Genomic DNA, 17,882 nt, shown 5'->3' on the forward strand with positions numbered 1-17,882 from the left:
TTTGTGAGCTGTGAGCTCGTGGCCCACCTGCAAGATGTTCATAGGCCATGCTGAAAGCCACTGAAACAGACAAGGAAATTTCAAATTGTGGCTAAAAGATACTGACTCTGCATTCCTACTATAAGCATATAAGTGAAAATAGAGGTGTAGCAGATAGCATTTGTTGCACCACATTCCTGCTGATGTAACTGCATTTTAAGTGTAAATGCAAGTACAGTAAAACTCCAGTTGTCCAGCATCCAGTGGTCCGGCACTCCTGATAGTCTGGCACCACCTGGAACCCGGAAGTGCTCCAGGCAGCTGGACAATTGGAGCTGCTCTGCCCTGGGCTTCCCTGAGTCAGTCGCTGGTCAGTTTCAGCAGCGGCTGACTTGGGGACGCCCGGGGCAGAGCAGCTGGGGTGCTGCCGGATTGGTCCCACAGCGCTGCACCTGCATCTCCCCCACCCCACCCCAGATTCCTCATAGCCCCCTACGACTGATAGTCCGGCATGTTTGATAATCCGGCACCCCCTGGGTCCTAAAGGTGCCGGATTATCAGAAGTTTACTGTATTGATTTATATTAACTAACGCTGTATTTTGAAATGTATTATAAAAAAATATTAGTGTGACTGTCTCAATTCTAAGAGTAATGCTTTTTCAAGAATACAGGTTCTTGCCTTCAGGAATTTCTGGGGAATACATAATTTTTGACACCTCAGTATTGCTGTCAGCTACCATTTGTCTTTCTAAATATGCTTTTAAAATGAATTTATGGGAGGGTAGCCTTAATATTAAATAGCTATTTGTAATACTCTAGTTTAAACTTTTCTCCTGCATTTTAGTAAGCTTGCATCTGCTACAATTAACTTACTGACAACTGTCTACTAAGAGTAAATGAATGAACTGGATAATTCTTAGCTAACTGGTGTTGAGGCTGCTTGTATAGTAAGAGTTTTCTCCAGTGTTTGCCATCAGAGAAGTTGTTTAACACTTGCTGTTCTACACTTCTGGTGGAAGCCTGAGCAGTTTGTGAGCACTTGACTTTTATTGAGTTACCAATACGGAATTTAGTTTGGGGTCCAACTGGTAGCAGTATTCCTGCTTCTGATGTAATAGCAAAATATTTTTAAGTACTTTTTTTTTTTGGTTAGCTGTCCTTTTTGGCTTGTCTTACTATATTTGTCTACTTAATTTGTATAATACATTTATACTTATTATATTTTTATACTTAATTTGACTTCCACTTTTTAAAAAATGAGTTTTTATCTCTGACTTCCTCTTTTACACGGTGGCACTTTTTTGGTTCTCTGTTTTTTTTTTTCCAATTTGTGGTATACATTTAAGTTGGGCTTCTATTATGGTGTCTTTTAAAAGTTTCCATGCAGCTTGCAGGGATTTTACTTTAGTCACTATAATTTTAATTTCTGTGTGACGTAGTGGGTGTACTTGCTGGGCTGTGGTGACCCCTGCTGTCTGGAGCAAGACCCAGCAGGGAAAACCTCATTATGCAAAGCTAATGCCAAACTTGTTGAACCAGTGGCCAGACACCCCCCATGGAGAGGAACAAAGGAAGGTGGAAGGCTGCCCTGGCTGGGGGGCAGGGCTGGAAGTTAGTGAGTTGGTGGCTGGCTGTCTGTGAGCATGGAGGAGACAGCCTAGGGAGAGGAGCTGGAGTTTAGGGGCCCAGTCTCCCCCCAACTCAAGGGGGCCTGAGGCATCCTAGCCCAGCTCTGTGACCAGATTACATCTGTGCTGTGCTGTATCCTGGAGAGGCAATAAACTTCCTCTATTCCACCGGCTGGTGCGGTCTGTTTGTGCCATTTCGGGGTGCAGGAGATAGGGGACCCCCAACGCGCCGTCACATTCTGTTACACAAAAAATGAGAAGGGTAGTTTATTTTCCCTTACTGAAATTATATTCTACAGTGTTAGGCTGCGGAGGTGTTTTTCCCACCACAGGGTTTTTAAATTTTATTACATTATGGTCCCTATTTCTAAGTGATCCAGTTATCTTTATCACTTGGAGCAGATCCTGTGCTCCACTTGGGACTAAATCTAGAATTGCCTCCCCTCTTGTTGGTTCCAGAAACAACTGCTCTAAGAAGCAGTCATTTTAAGGTATCAAGAAATTTAATGTCTGCATCCTGTCCTGAGGTAATGCATACCGAGTCAATATGGGGATAGTTGAAATCCCCAACTATTACTGAGTTTTTTATTTTGATAGCTTTTCTAATCTCTCTTTGCATTTCATAGTCCCTGTCTCTATCCTGGTCAGGTGGTCGATAATATATCCCTACTGCTATATAGAGGGGAGTATGGAATTACTACCTCTAGAGGTTCTATGGAACGTTTTGGTTTATTTATTTTTACTTCTTTGGATTCTACATTTTATTTCATGTCTATTGCCACTCCCTTACCAGCATGACCTGTCACAGTTTTTTTTCTTACTATTAGCAGATTAATGCAGTGTGCTCTGTGCCTGTACAGCGAGGGGGAGGGGCAGAATAGCTTGTTATGTCTGGAGATGGAGCAGGAGTCCTTCCTGCGCTGCTTCAAGAAGCTCTCAGATAGGAACTTTGATCTTTCTTACAAGGTTTCTGTAATCTTATTCCATCCACTATGTAGGATGCTTTCCCACACCAAACCACCAGTAAGTTATCTAGAATCATTGACATGAGATTAGCGATAAAGATAGAATTTGGATCACAAGATTGTTATAGCATGGTCCATACTTCTCTGTACTTGGTATGATTTGTACATTATGTGGACAGTAAGATTGAACGTTCTGATTAACTCCTTGCTTCTAGGTGCTTGAATTTTTTGTGATAAGGACAAGATAAGTGGTTTTTGAATTTTTGGGGGTTTTTAGAATTCTGTAGTCTCTGTCAGAGGTTGGAAATGGATGACAGGAAAGGGATCACTTGATGGTTATCTGTTGTGTTCTCTCCCTCTGGGGAATCTGGCATTGGGTACTGTTGGAAGACAGGATACTAGACTAGATGGACCTTTGATCTGACCCAGTATGGCCATTATGTTCTTAAGGGGGACCCTGACATAGTAGAGGGGGAACAAACACCTGAATCTCCTCCACCAATATCTATATCTTCCTTCTCACCCGACGACACCATCAGGTATCCACCCCTTATGTCAGAGATGATTTTAAGTCCTTTCAGGAGTTGTATGCAAGAGTAGTAGAATCCTTGGAAATCCCAGTGGTAAACTTACTGTAGAACCAACATAGGCTAACAGGTATTCTCCATGTCTCTCCCAATGCCAAGTTAACCCTGCCCATAAACCCTACATTCCTGGATCTGGCAAAAACTGTATGTCAAATCCTGGTCATTATATCTCTATCTTGTAAAAGGTTGGACAAAAAGTCCGATGTGGCACCACAAGGCAACAAATTTTTTATTTTCATATCCTATCCCAAAATCCATAGTTGTAGATACTGTGAACCAGAGGGCCAAACAACAAGCAGCACAAACAACACCTTACGACAGAGATTGGAAGACGTTGGATTTTCTCCATCTAAAATCATGCTCCTCAGCTGCTCTCCAACTGCAGACTGCTAATTATGCAGTGCTGCTGGCTCAATACACCCACAAAGTATTTTAGCAAATTATATTTTTTATTGAGCACTTTCTGGACAATAAACGTGAGCAATTTAAGTCTAATATTGACAAGGGAGTGCTTATCTCTCGGATGCTCTAGAAGCTGCGCTTAATTCAGCAGACGTAGCAATTCAGTCCATTTCTACTTCGTGTCATGTGACGGGTATGTTGGCTGCAACTGTCTGGGTTTTCCAGGGAGGCCCAGGCCAGTGATGAAGGCTTGCCCTTTGAAGGGTCAAAGTGTTTCACAGATTCCACTGATGACTCCCTCCATACTCTATAAAGAGTCCTGATCCACTTTTAAAACTCTGAAAATCCACTTGCCTGTGACGAGAAGAAAATAAGGTTGATTTTTCAGCCAGAGATACAAACCAACACCATTCACGCAGCCACAGAGGCATTATAAGTGCAGACAGCATCTATGTAGACAAAGGCAATAGGCTGAAAGTCATCGGCCTCTCAACTTTGTGTCTCACCTTCGGAAGGGTTGGTTGAGGGTCAGACAACCCCAAATTTTCCAAGGCATCATTTAAGTTTCCCACACCATTTGGGAACAGGCTAGCCTCCTTATTATCAAGCACAGAAAATTACCATGGAGAGATGGGTGCTAAAAATAGTGTGAACTGGTTACTGTATCCCCTTTTCAATTAGTCCCCTACCCATCCCTCTTCAGGGACCCCTCTCCTCTCATGAAGTCACTCTCAACTGGTTCATTTGCATGCAACATTTCAAGATGGTGGCTCTAGCCACTATGATCCCTGCCTTGGAAAAAGACTGGTTTTTCTAATCTGGACCTACAGACCCCATGCTTTCATATTTTTACATACCCTGAACACAGATGTTACCTTACGTTAGTTTTTCACAATTACCAGTTCAATACAGTGCGCTCCTGTTCAGGCTCTCCCCGGCCCCTCGAGTCTTCTCCGAGGTCCTAGCAGTGGTGGCGGCACATCTGTGCAGAATGGGAATTGTCATCTTCCCATACCTGGACAATTGTCTACTAAAAAGCCCTATTTACAATGAGACAGAAGGAGCTGTCACCATCACCAGAGCCCTGTTCAGCTAAACCTCCAGAAGTGCACTCTGGCTCCCACTCACCTCTTGAAGTCCCTAGGCACTCATCTAAATTACACATCAGTGACAGCATCACTTCCACTTCAAGTCTACAATGGTTGTAAATTTCTGATTTCCTTAGTACAGAGCAGCCCATGGGTTACAGCAAAACATTGCCTCTAACTCTTAAGCCATATGGCTTCAGCTATCTTTGTGGTCCCACAAGCATTTCTCTGCACAAGACCATTACAGTCTTGGCTATGCACAATATACAGACCACATGTTCACCATATACACATCTCTCCATGCCTTTCAAGATAAAGGAGTTGTCATTCTGGTGGACGATCCAGGACAACTCCTGCAGAGGAGTAACTTTGATCTGACACCTCTGTGCATGAATATTACTACAGACACATCTCTAATTGGATGGGGAGCCCATATCACCCACCACTCTATACAAGCACGATAGTTTCAAGAGGAATTCAGGCTACACATCAACCTCTTTGAACTTGGAGCAGTCCGTAATGCATGCCAACACTTTCTTCCATTGATTCAAAACAAAACAGTACAGATACTGATGGACAATCTTGCAACGCTGTTTTACATAAACCATTACAGCAAAGCATGCTCTTATCTTCTGTGTCTAGAAGTGGCTCAGCTATGGGAATGGTGCATTCCATGCAGCATCCATCTAATAACAGCCTATCTCCCGGGCAGACAGTATCGTTGCTGACAAATTCAGTAGACATTTTTGCACTCAACCATGAGTGGAAACTCAATTCCAGCATGCTAGATACTGAATTCAAACGCTGGGGGTATCCCACTGTAGACTTATTTGTGAACATCTCAAATACCAAATTCCCCTTATATTACTTCAGAGCAGGTGTTGGTCCTCATTTCTTGGGGGACACATTCACAATAAAGTGGGTTGCGCCCCAACTGTGTGCATTTCCAACCTTCCTGCTACTGCAATAAGTAATAATCAAAATTAAACAGGACGGAGCAAGGGTGATTCTAATGGCATGCCACTGACCCAGATAGACCTGATTCCCTTACCTCCTTCACATGAGGTTGGTGCTTCCTTGATGCTTTCCACCTGTTCCCTGCCTCCTCACTGAGAACAGAGGACTGCTTCGTCCCAGTGCCCAACCCTACAGCTCCGAATGTGGCTCCTTGTTGGTTAAATCCACTCGAAGCAGCATGCACCACACCAGTGCAAGAGATCAGTCTACAACAGTTGCAGATATCTACAAGAAAAGTATATTTACATAAATGGCCCCATTTCGCTTGGTGTGACAAGCAGCATCTCACCCACATCAGCTGACTTTTCACAAATTCTTCAATACCTTATTCTCCTTAAGAACATGAGGGCTATCCCTTAGCTTTAAGAGGGTGCACCTTGCTGCAATTAAAGTACTCGACTCCATCCTACCCCTGCTGGAGATTACTCTGTGTTTGCTCACCCTAGTATAGAAACGCTTGTTAAGGGATTAAAAAAATTTCTGGCCAGTGAAGGACCCACCTCCTGCTTGGAACCTAAATCTAGTACTAAGGGCAATAACATGCAAATCCTATGAACCCCTGATCAGCCACTTGCTCACTGCTACACCTGTCTATGAAAATGTCCTTTTTAGTGGCCAGCACCTCAGCACATAGAATGGGTGAGCGTGGGACCCTCATGACGCACCTTCCTTATGTTGTCTTCCACAAAGATATGGTCCTCCTCCACTGCACCCCAAATTCTTCCCATTGTAATGAACATCTGTATACTTAACCCTTTTCTTCCCAAGCCTCATACTAATAATGGGGAGGTAGCTTTCCATGCTTCACATGTCTGTAGGGCAATTGCCTTTTACTTACAAAGGACAAGACCTTTCTGGAGGTCTCTGAGACTCTTTGTCTCCACAGGAAGATTTCAGGCATGCCCATTTTGGAATAGACTGTCCAAAAGGATCTCTGGATGCAAACATCTAGCACATGTCATTTTCCATTAGGAGCCACAGCAGCCTGGGCCCACTCAACCTGGGCAATGGTAGCATCCATGGCTTGTCCACCTGGGTGTCAGCACATATTTTCACTAAGTGTTAGGCCATAGAGACCCTGCCGACACACAGTTCAGATGCACTGTATTATCTATAAGTCTGAGGGGTAGCCATATTAGTCTGTAATTTAAAAAAATTAAACAATAGTCCTGTAACATCTTAGAGACTAACCAAAAATATATAGACATAGCATCTATATATTTTTTTTGGTTTGTCTCTAAGGTGCTACGGGACCATTGTTGTATTATCTACAGTTAACCCACACAACCTTCCTCCCTCTGCTGCTTCATAATCACCTAAGGCGGAGCACTCACTGTGACACTCTTCAAAGAAGAGAAGGTTACTCCCCTTGTGAAGAGAATAACTTCAGAGGAAAACCAAGATCAGACATGACGACTGGTGTGAGCTCTTTCTAGCCCACTCAATTGCAGACTACAGGAGAGTGTGGTCATGACTTACAGGTTGAGCACTTCAACGTTACAGCATTGTGATATCTGAAATCACTTTCCTAGTGGATTTATGATTTGCTTGTGTGATAGTTGAATAAAAATAAAAGAACATAGCTACATTTTAGAGTTTAAGATAACCAGATTTCAGCCTGTACAGCTCTGAAGTCCAGAATGGATTAATATGTTTTCATACAGTGAAAATAAAGCCAGTGTTAAACTTGGAGAACCTGTTAGTTTTTCACTTTTTTTAAATTTATTGGAACTAAAGCTTTGCAAGTATGTGTAGTTTACACTGCTTAGGGTGATTAATACTACTCCTGGCTACCGCAGAGTGTTGTTAAGCTTTATTACAGTCTTTTAAAGAGAGCTGTGTGGTGTAACTTTGCAAGTGACACTTCTCCTTTCTGCCTCAGGTTATTTCTTATGAGGGTAATGGACATACCATATCTCAATTTGGAAGGACCAGACTGTAAGTAATGTTTTCCTTTTGCCTTTATCTTGCTACTGTACTGGTTAAATATGTCCTCTGTAGAAGCAAATGTAAGACTGTATTATCTGATGGGTAGAATTTGAGATTTAAATTACATCTGAGCTCTATTCAGAATTCTTTAAAAGAACATTAATATACTGCTTGTCCATTTTATAAAAATAAAACAAAACTTAATCATCATTGTTACTTTGGAGGATTCGCAAAACACAGTAAATACTGTTTAAGAAGGGTTTTGACTAGATCAGTGTGAACTCTTTGTGGCACCAAGTTTAAGATATTTGAAGATAACAGCTTCAGTCATATTATATCATTTAATGTTTGCTTAAGTGAAGTAGCCCATCTTAAAGTGTCTAGTCTTAAAATAGCCTTTTTGTCTCATCTCTTACAGTAAGTAAAGGTTGAACAACAGTGTTCCCTCTAACATTTTCCATTCTTGGATGGGTTAAATTTTAAGCAGGTTGAAATTTCTTGTGTGCACGACCAATATTGAGGTTGTCGGTAGATGTGCAGTGTGTCCCACTACAAGCACAAAATTAGGTATAACTATATTTTTAAAAGTCCATAGGTATGGAAGACCATATAGACTCATAGACTTTAAGGTCAGAAGGGACCATTATGATCATCTAGTCTGACCCCCTAAACAGTGCAGGCCACAGAATCTCACCCACCCCCTCCTAGAATAATCCTCTCACCTATATCTCAGATATTGAAGCCTACAAATACTTTGAAGACCCCAAGATGCAGAGAATCCTCCAGCTGTGTCTGTACCCCATGCTACAGAGGAAGGCAAAAAACCTCCAGGGCCTTTGCCAATCTACCCTGGAGGAAAATTCCTTCCCAACCCCAAATATGGCGATCAGCTAAACCCTGAGCATGTGGGCAAGACTCACCAGCCAGACACCCAGAAAGTTCTCTATACAGGCAGTCCCCGGGTTACATACGAGATAGGGACTGTAGGTTTGTACTTAAGTTGAATCTGTATGTAAGTCAGAACTGGCGTCAGCTGCTGCTGAAACTAATCAGTTTCAACCGTGGCTGAATCTGGATGCCAGTTCTGACTTACTTACAGATTCAACTTAAGAAACCCAGGCGTCCCCAAGTCAGCTGCTGCTGAAACTGATCAGCGGCTGATTTCAGGAAGCTTGGGGCAGAGCAACTCTGCCTCGGGCTTCCTGTAGTCAGCCGCTTGTCAGTTTCAGCAGCGGCTGACTTGGGGACGCCTGGGGCAGAGCAGCTGGGGTGCTGCCGGGTTGGTCTGGAGCGGCGCTGCGGGACCAACCCGGCAGCCCCCAGCTGCTCTACCCCAGGGGTAGGCAAGAAAAGCCTGGTCTGCTGGGGGGGCACTAGCTGCCCCCCCCCCCCCCCCAGCAGACTAGGGGGACAGGAGCAAAGCCGCAGAGCACGCCCGCAGCGGGACAGCCCAAGCGCACCCGGGCTGTCCCGCTGCGGGCGTGCTCCGTGGCTTTGCTCCTGTCGCCCTGGTCTGCTGGGGGGAGGGGGGGTCCAGCAAAGCCGCTGGACCCCCCCCCCCCCAGCAGACCAGGGACACCAGAGCAAAGCCGCCGCCTGGGCGGCTTTGCTCGTTTGCCCGGGAGCAAAGCCGCCCAGGCGGCGGCTTTGCTTGGGTGTCCCTGGTCTGCTGGGGGGGTCCAGTGGCTTTGCTGGACCCCCCCAGCAGACCAGGGGGTTAGGAGCAAAGCCGCCCGGGGGGGGAGTCCCGCTGCCTGGGCGGCTTTGCTCCGGGGCAAACGAGCAAAGCCGCCCAGGCAGCGGTATTCCCCCCGCCTGGGCGGCTTTGCTCGGGTGTCCCTGGTCTGCTGGGGGCGTCGAGCGGCTTTGCTGGACCCCCCCCAGCAGACCAGGGAGACCGGGAGAAGCTTTTCTCGCCCCGGAGGACACGGGTGGTGATCCGCCGCCCGTGAGCTCCGGGGTGAGAAAAGCCCCGTTTGTAAGTGCGGATCCGACATAAGTCGGATCCGCGTAAGTCAGCGACTGCCTGTAGTAATTCCTATCATCCCTCCATTGATCTATTTACCACTGATAATGAATGGTCAATTAGTTACCAACGTCATGTTATCTCATCTTAGAATAAGAGATAATTAACAAGGAGCAATGTTTAAAATGTTTAATATGAAATGAAATAAAAAGAAAATTAACACTACCCTTGGAGTACATGTATTATCGTCCTTTCTAATAACTCATGTTAGTAAACACACCAGGATGGGACATACTGAAAATGGTCATATAAATAAATCAGACATGGCCATAAAGCTGTACATATTTTTATGTTTTTACTTAAAGATGCTAAACAAATCTGATTCAACTAGAAATAGTCCTCCTACTCTAGAAGATATTAATATAGAATTTACTGAGACTGGAAAGGAGAATAAAAGGCATTCACTGAGGCTTATACACTTTCTCTGGGGAGTGTTTAGCATCCATGTTGTGCAAGTGAAACAGACCAATAAAAACAGATAAATGTTATGTTTTGAATCTTTCATCTTGTGTGTCTCAAAGAATAGAAGCCCCAGAATACTTGTCTGGAATCCAACTCTAATAGAAAAGGCAAACAAACTAAACTGAATTCGTGGTAAAGTTCTTCCAGTTTTAACAATTTATTGTGTATTCACTAGTAACACAAAATTTAAAAAAATCATTTAGATGAGTTTGCAGAAATCTGCAACACTCAAAAAAATTCTGCGAAAAGAATTTTTTCTTTCTTACGTTAAGCTATTAACACCAATGTAAACTTTGTTTGAAATGTAATCATGCAAATGTCATGAGGTAGGCCTTTTGCCTCCAGTATTCAAGAGCAGCCTAAAACCTTTTAACCCATCTGAAATTTTGGCACCACCCCAAACATTCTGCCTCAGTTCAAGAGAGTCCTATGTCTGCAACCCAGCTAGAGCTGCTGGGCTGAGATGTGATGCAGCCCAGATGAAAGCAAGTTATGCCAAACTCCCCTCCACCTCCTCACTGCACAGACACCTGCACCCACCTACTTCCTCCACCTCCTCTTCTTCCTCCGACCTACCCCCACGCAATCTGCTCCCCCCCCAATGCAGCCCAGGAGAGAGTCTTATGTCTGCAAGCCAGCTAGGGCTGCTGTACTGAGACAGGGTCTGACTATTGCTGCCTGCAGCCCAGAGGGGAGCAAGTTAAGACACCCCAAGCACACTCCACTTTTTCCCCACCTCACTGCACAGAAGTCAGCATCCACCTACGTACCCCTTCTTTTCCCTATGTATGCCCGTGCAATCTGCTTAAACTAGCTCCAGCTTGGCTGGGGTAGAAACTTGCCTCTCAGAGTTACAGGCATCAGCAGCTGCATCGCAGGTGGGAGTCAGTACAGGAGAACACACCATAAACAAACTCCCCACCTCCACCTCCCCAACAGTAACACAGTAACCAATCACTCCACCTACCCCAATCATGTATTTTCTCCCTCCCTCTCCTTATATCCCCTTTCCTACCATCATGTTCATTTGTCTGAAGCAGGAAACTTCTAGTGGGGAAAGCTCCTCCCCAGCTAGGAAGCTCTCTGTGTGGCAGCTCTAAGCCTCTGGGAGAGGGGCTCATTAAGTAGCTGTGTTCATTTTCATACAAGGTTGTAACTTTGAAGGAAGCCATTGTATCATATTTGCATACATTAGGGATCTGAACCTTTCATGACTTGATGTATTTGGTTAAAAGAATTGGAAGATTTTTGATCCTTGATTTGATAGAAGCTTAAAAATTCTTCATCTCTCTGATTAAAGTTTTCTTTAAAAACCATTGGAGCCCTACACCTTTCTTCAGACACTTGAAAACACAATTCTGTTATAGCCTTAATATGCGCTACAGCAGTAGTAAATATATAATCCACAATAAAAGTAGCAGAGTTAAAAATTCTAGTTTTCACATGAAATTAGTATATTTTTTTTAACGTAGGAAAGCTTGATATGATTGCTCATATCTTTTTTAGTTTTTTAGAAGAACAAATATTCTTAGTGACTTGGAAGAATATCATTCAAAAGAAAAACACTTGCTTTTGTTCTCAAAATAAATCTTACTGATAATAGCCATCTCTCCTTCTTTAAAATAGTTTTTTCTGTGCATGGAATAATTCTGACTAAAAATAACCTTTTGTCACTTGGAACCTTTCAGTGGCAACATCATTAACTTCACTGACTGGAGGGAATTAAGTATTTCAGAGAGAAGGTTAGTTTGAGAGGGTTGTAGGGAAGATCAGTCACCATATATGAATATAGTATGTGACCTAGTTATTGGGATAGTTTACTGTATGGCTTTATTGATACGATTACAGTATGCACATGTCATATTAGTATAATAGTAGGCAGTTGGAAAATAAGCAACATCAATGTAAACTCTTAGAATCATGAAGAGACAACACCTGAGTACTAAGCTGTGAAGTTGCTAATGACAAAACTAAGTAGTTTGAACTAGGTATGAAAATGTAGGCATTCGAAATAGTCAATGAAGCGGGGATTTAAGTATCCCACGCTTTATTAGCACGATCTCGCTGGCATGTTACTCCGATCAACAGCTGTTTTGAAAGTGAAAGTGTGCGCTGGGACGCGTTAGTTCAAACCAAACCCCTTGATTCGAGCTAACGTTACTCCTCAAAAAAGAGACTAAAAGATCAAAAGGACCAGAAAGGTTGTATCTGCACAGCAGCTGAGTGTTATGATTCCCAAAGTGAGTAGACATGCACATTCTAACTCTGCTCATACTTGCACGTTAAAAAGAGCAGCATGGCTCTGGTGCCACCAATAGTGGGTCAGTCTAGGGATGTAATAGCGTAGCTGGTTAAACTGTTAACCCATAAGCGGCTGCTTACTGATTTACGCTATCAGCAACATACAACCCCCTCCTCCCACAGCTCTACATTTAAAGTATTTTGAGAGCTGGTGGGCTGGGTCCTGGCAGCTACCCCTGCTGCTGCTCTACATTTAAAGGACTTTAGGAGCTGGTGGACAGGTATGCTGGCTCCTTTAAACGCAGAGCCACAGCGGCGTAGCTGCTTGGATCCAGTGTGAGCTGGGTTTGAGCCGGCGTGCCTGCCTGCTGGCTCTCAAGCTCCTTTAGCAGAACCACTTATCGATTTATTGTGTAACCAACAATTCAAACTAGTTGCCCATGAACTTAACTGGAGTGTCAGGTGGGATTGTATTCAGGCTACCACTTGACTGCCACTGCTGCAATGTCATTTTTAGTACTCTAGTGTGATTAGAGCTAGGATGTATATGTCTACTTGCATTGGGAATTGCATCAGCCAGCTGCTGTGTAGATGCACCTACTCTCTAGTGCAGAAGGCAGTTAGATCCTTTCAGAGGAAATAAACTGACTGACTGGAGGATCTGGCCTTATACTTCAGTGTTGTGGCAACCTTTGGTGGGTAGACTGGCTTTATTCTGGGATTTAACAATACTTTGCTATATGAAAATTAATCTCCTGTAATATCCACAGGCAGTCCCCGAGTTACGCGGATCTGACTTATGTCGGATCCGCACTTACAAACGGGGCTTTCTTGCCCTGGAACTCACAGGCAGCGGGACCGCCCAGAGCGCAGCGGTCCTGCCACCTCGACCTCCGGGGCGAGAAAAGCTGCTCGGGGTGCCCCTGGTCTGCTGGGGACCGTCTCCAGCAGACCAGGGACACCTGGAGCAAAGCTGGGGAGACGGAGGGGTCCCGCGCCTCTGAGGCCTTGCTCTGGCAAAGCCTCAGAGGCGCGGGACTCCGCTGCCGCTTTGCTCCTGGTGTCCCTGGTCTGCTGGAGACGGTCCCCAGCAGACCAGAGGCACCGGGAGCAAAGCGGCAGCGGCAGCGGAGTCCCACGCCTCTGAGGCTTTGCGAGAGCAAAGCCTCAGAGGCGCGGGACCCCTCCGTCTCCCCGGCTTTGCTCCAGGTGTCCCTGGGTCTGCTGGAGACGGTCCCCAGCAGACCAGGGACACCTGGAGCAAAGCCGGGGAGGCGAGGGGTCCCGTGCCTCTGAGGCTTTGCTCTGGCAAAGCCGGGGAGGCGCGGGACTCCGCCGCCACTGCGGCTTAGCTCCCCGTGTCCCTGGTCTGCTGGGGGGTGGGGCGCAGCTAGTGGCGCCCCCCCCCCCCCCCCCCAGCAGACCAGGGACACATGGAGAAAAGCCCCGGGCCTGTGGTAGAGCAGGTGGGGCGCTGCCTGTTGGTTCTGCAGCACCGCTCCTTGGTGCTACTGGACCAACCCGGCAGCACCTGATCAGTTTCAGCAGCGGCTGAATCAGGAAACCTGGGGCAGAGCAGCTGGGGTGCTGCTGGGTTGGTCCAGTAGCGCCAAGGAGCGGCGGCGCTACTGGACCAACCCAGCAGCACCCCAGCTGCTCTGCCCCAGGCGTCCCCAAGTCAGCCGCTGCTGAAACTGACCAGTGGCTGACTACAGGAAGCCCCTGCCCTGGGGCTTCCTGGAATCAGCTGCTGATCAGTTTCAGCAGCGGCTGAATCTGGAGGCCAGTTCCGACTTACATACAGATTCAACTTAAGCACAAACCTACAGTCCCTATCTTGTACGTAACCCGGGGACTGCCTGTACTGGTCTCTGTAGGGAGGACTTTCAGGTGCTTAAACCACTTGGGTCTTCTAAGTTAGCACAGTTGATCCATGGATTGTTCTGGCCCTAGAGATATTCTAGGAGTAGAATAACATTGCCATATTTTCATTTCTTAAATTTAACCCCTCATATTGCAACCTATTGCTGATATGAACTCCAGTGCCTAGCCGTGAGAGAAATTTGTGTCATTTCACAAGCAGTTATTTTTATAGAGTATTCTTAATACAAAAATAATGAAGCATAACTGCTTTGAAAGCCTCTTCATATTCATCACTTGTTAAGATTGAGGATGAGTTATTGAATCCTCTACATTATAACTTTTATAGCATTAGGCTAGCTGAAAATACAGTTATAGGTGTTACCTTGATACCAAAATGTAGAGCTAACAGCACCTCTGATCTGAGTGCACCCTCTTCAGTTATGAAGCCTTGTGCCTTTGTCTCTGTGGAATGGAACATAGGAATCTAATTTGGGAACATATGCTATTAAAACCTTTATTTTGAACAGGGTAATTTAGAGTCCTAACGGTAGACTATTTGGGTTGCAAAGATTAAATAAAACTCTTTGAAATACTCACTCTCAACTGTATTGCACAGTAAGGAATAGATCTTCCTTAAGTTGGTGGTGTGTGCGTGTCTTAGCTTTAGTTTGTACTGTACTTCAGGTGTGGCTGTTTTCAGCAGTAAAATTAATAGGTGTACAATGTTATGCTTTTCCTTACAGTAGAGCCATACCTGTCAGGCCAATTTATGTTCTACCTGAAGCTATCATAATCTCAGTGATTTCCATAGAATAGATTAATGTTTTTATGCAAAACTGTTTTCATACAAATTTTAGGTTAAGATGAGCATATCACAAATTGAAACTGCTGATGCTACTTATATCATGAAACACTACCTAACACACTGTTTAGTTTTGATGTTCAAAGTAATAGATTTACAGTCTATCTAATTTAACTGTCATAAATTAGTTCTTTGAATGCTTGCTCATGTCCATTCAAAATAAGTGTGCTTGCAACATGCATGGTGCTAGAAGTTTTTTCCCTAACTCAGTACCCATCATGACTGGGGTCCCAGTGCCCTGTGGAGTGCTGCGCATATGACATTCTGATACTCCCTGTCCCCTCTCCTCCTATTGTGTTGTAGATGATTATCTCCATTAGTTAAGTACCTGTAAATAGTTCAGTTAATGTTGTTGATTCTCTTAGACACTTTTCCTGCGGGATGGGGCAGTGTTTCTCAACCAGTGGTACAAGTACCCTTAAGGCGTACTCAAGAGAAGTGTAGGGGGTACATCAACACAACTGAAATTTGGAGAAAACTGAATTTGTTTGTTTTATAGTGCTTTATTATTTTTTGTACTTTTTACACCCAAAAATTTCATCGCCTACCTAGCTACAATTAGATTGCCAAAACAAATGTGTTGCAATGGTAGAAAAAAATTGTGTGTCTGAAAACTGTAGGTATACTGGGGGTACAACTTTTTTTGAAAAAGGGTGTGCTTTATAAAAAAAAAAAAAAAAAAAAGTTGAGAACCGTTGAGATGGGGCATACCCTGCTTCCCTGGCTTCAAAGCTTGCGCCAAATGCTGTACGCCAGGGATGGCCAACTGTCTTGCGAAGAAAAAATTGCGGCTCCTGACAGAACTGAGATGGAACCTGGAACCGCTTAGGTCCGCTTCTCTCACGGCTGGGCTGCTGTGAGCCGCATGCGTAATCACGGCCCAGGCCATTCTGCTCACGTCCCCTAGTGCACTACATCATATCCTGCATGTGTAGGCCGGGTCGCACACAGCATCCCAGCCTGCATGTGCTAGCAGCTGGCTGCTGAGCACAGGCAGCGGCTCTGGGTGCTGTGGCGGCAGCACTAGCGGCGGCTCCAGGACCTGGGTATAAGGTTAGTGGGGGAGGGGGATTGGGTTAGAGTGGGGAGAGGAGGTGTCTGGCTCTGGGGAAGGGGACGGGAGGGGGATTGAGTTGGTGGGGGGGGTGCGCATGGTGTGCTAGCCGCTCGGTGCACGCACCTGGATGGAGACGTGCAGCTGTAGTGGCGGTGGCTCTGGGACCTGAGAATTAGGTTGGGGGGAGGGAGAAGAAGGGGGGTTGAGTTCGGGGACGGGGGAATGTGCACATGGCATCCCAGCCAGCATGTCTCAAGGCCAGCTGCTCAGCGCATGTGCCCCAGCGCCTGGAGGGAGACGCGTATGGCTGTACTGGTGGCTCCACCTCCGGGACCTGAGAATTAGGTTGGGGTGGGAGGGGAGTGGGATTGTTATAGAGGGGGGCCGGCACCTGGCTCTGGGGAGGGAGATTGGGTTGGGGGGGGTGTGTGCCTAGCTCTGAGGAAGGGGAGGGGGATTGGGTTAGAGCGGGGTGGGGGGAGGGAAGAGCAGCCAGCGCGCTTCCTGAGACCCAGGATCCCCAGGTACTGGCCCCAGCTGTCTCTGTCCCCTCCCCCTGGCTAGACCCCCCCCATGCGTACCCTGCCCCAGCACCCTGTCCCAGCACCCTGTCCCCTGCCCCCACCAGCACAGTTGGGGGCACATTAGTAAGGCTTGTGGGGTTTTGGAAGGGTTGTTTTTTTGCATCTCAGTTGTGTGGCCCCGACTGACTGTGGGTCAGTCACCCCTAACTCAAAAAAGGTTTGCCGCCCCCCTCATAAATAAAGACAACGCTGGAATATTTTGTGTTTGACATCATATTTTATTTAAAAATGAAGCCTGGCCAACAAGCCCCCAATTGGGGCCAAGTCTCCATCTGGCCTCAGCATCATAACACTCCTGCACCACCCCAGATCCCAAACCTGAGCCTATCATACACTGGAACCCCCTGTCCTGAGCCTCTCTCATCCCTGAACTCCTGCACCCCACACCCCCAGTCTTCTGCCACAACACTCCTGCAAATCTGTGTCCTGAGCCCATCATACTCCCAGCCTTCCTGCCCTGAGCCCCTTATGCACCCCAGCCCAAACTCCTTCACCCTCACAGCCACAAGCCTGTGGCTTGCTCAGCACCCCACCCTCCCCCTGACCCCAACAGTTTCCAGCCTGGAGCCCCCTCCCTGACCCAGCATCCTCTTCTCTACTTCCCTCCCAGAGCTTGCACCTCTCACCACTTCCCAGTGCTTTTTTGTGAGCCACAGTAGCAGTGGAGATCGTGTGAAGAGCCAGGACAAAGTTGTTGAGCCCCCCCCCTCCCCTCCCAAAAAGGGCCATGCCCTGGGATGGATGTACCAGCACCTATTTTTCCCCCAGTGTGGCGTGTTTTCTGTTTTGTTGTCTCAACAACTTTTCTCCGGCTCTTCACTCTCTCCACTGCTATTGTGGCTCTTTATCTGGCCACCCCTGCTGTGGGCCTATGGCAGTAAGCGATCTGCATGCTGAATGCCTTCACTGTCTGGAGGAAGGACATGTATTGGGAAGGCGCTGCGTCTGCAGATCCTTCCATTCCAGAACTATTAAAGAATGGGGAATTTGACTCCAGGCCTTACTAATGGAGACTATGCTAGCTCCACAGGACCAGTGTTTGGACTTGGCACTGGGGCATTGGTGCACAGTGCTCCTTCAGTGTCAACAACTGAGCACCATTTTTTGTGACTGGCTCTAGCCAGGCACCCAAAGAAATTGGGTAGAGAAGGCCCAGGGCCTTCGCAAGGACAAGGGCAAGACGGGCACTCA

The 17,882-nt window shown here is 46.1% G+C and overlaps 1 protein-coding gene across 3 annotated transcripts in view; it reads left to right on the forward strand.

Annotated features, from left to right (window-relative positions):
* PARN (poly(A)-specific ribonuclease) overlaps positions 1-17,882 on the forward strand; it is a 196,220-nt gene that overhangs the window by 56,042 nt on the left and 122,296 nt on the right. For all 3 annotated transcript variants that reach the window (XR_012896124.1, XM_025190140.2, XM_006134132.4), the window contains exon 19: positions 7,550-7,605. Coding sequence is in view for 2 of the 3 variants with exons in the window: in XM_025190140.2 (XP_025045925.1) it covers positions 7,550-7,605 (56 nt within the window). In the remaining variant the exon portion in view is untranslated. The remainder of the gene's footprint in view (positions 1-7,549; positions 7,606-17,882) is intronic.

Source organism: Pelodiscus sinensis, chromosome 16, assembly GCF_049634645.1.
Source record: "Pelodiscus sinensis isolate JC-2024 chromosome 16, ASM4963464v1, whole genome shotgun sequence".
Taxonomy (NCBI): domain Eukaryota; kingdom Metazoa; phylum Chordata; order Testudines; family Trionychidae; genus Pelodiscus; species Pelodiscus sinensis.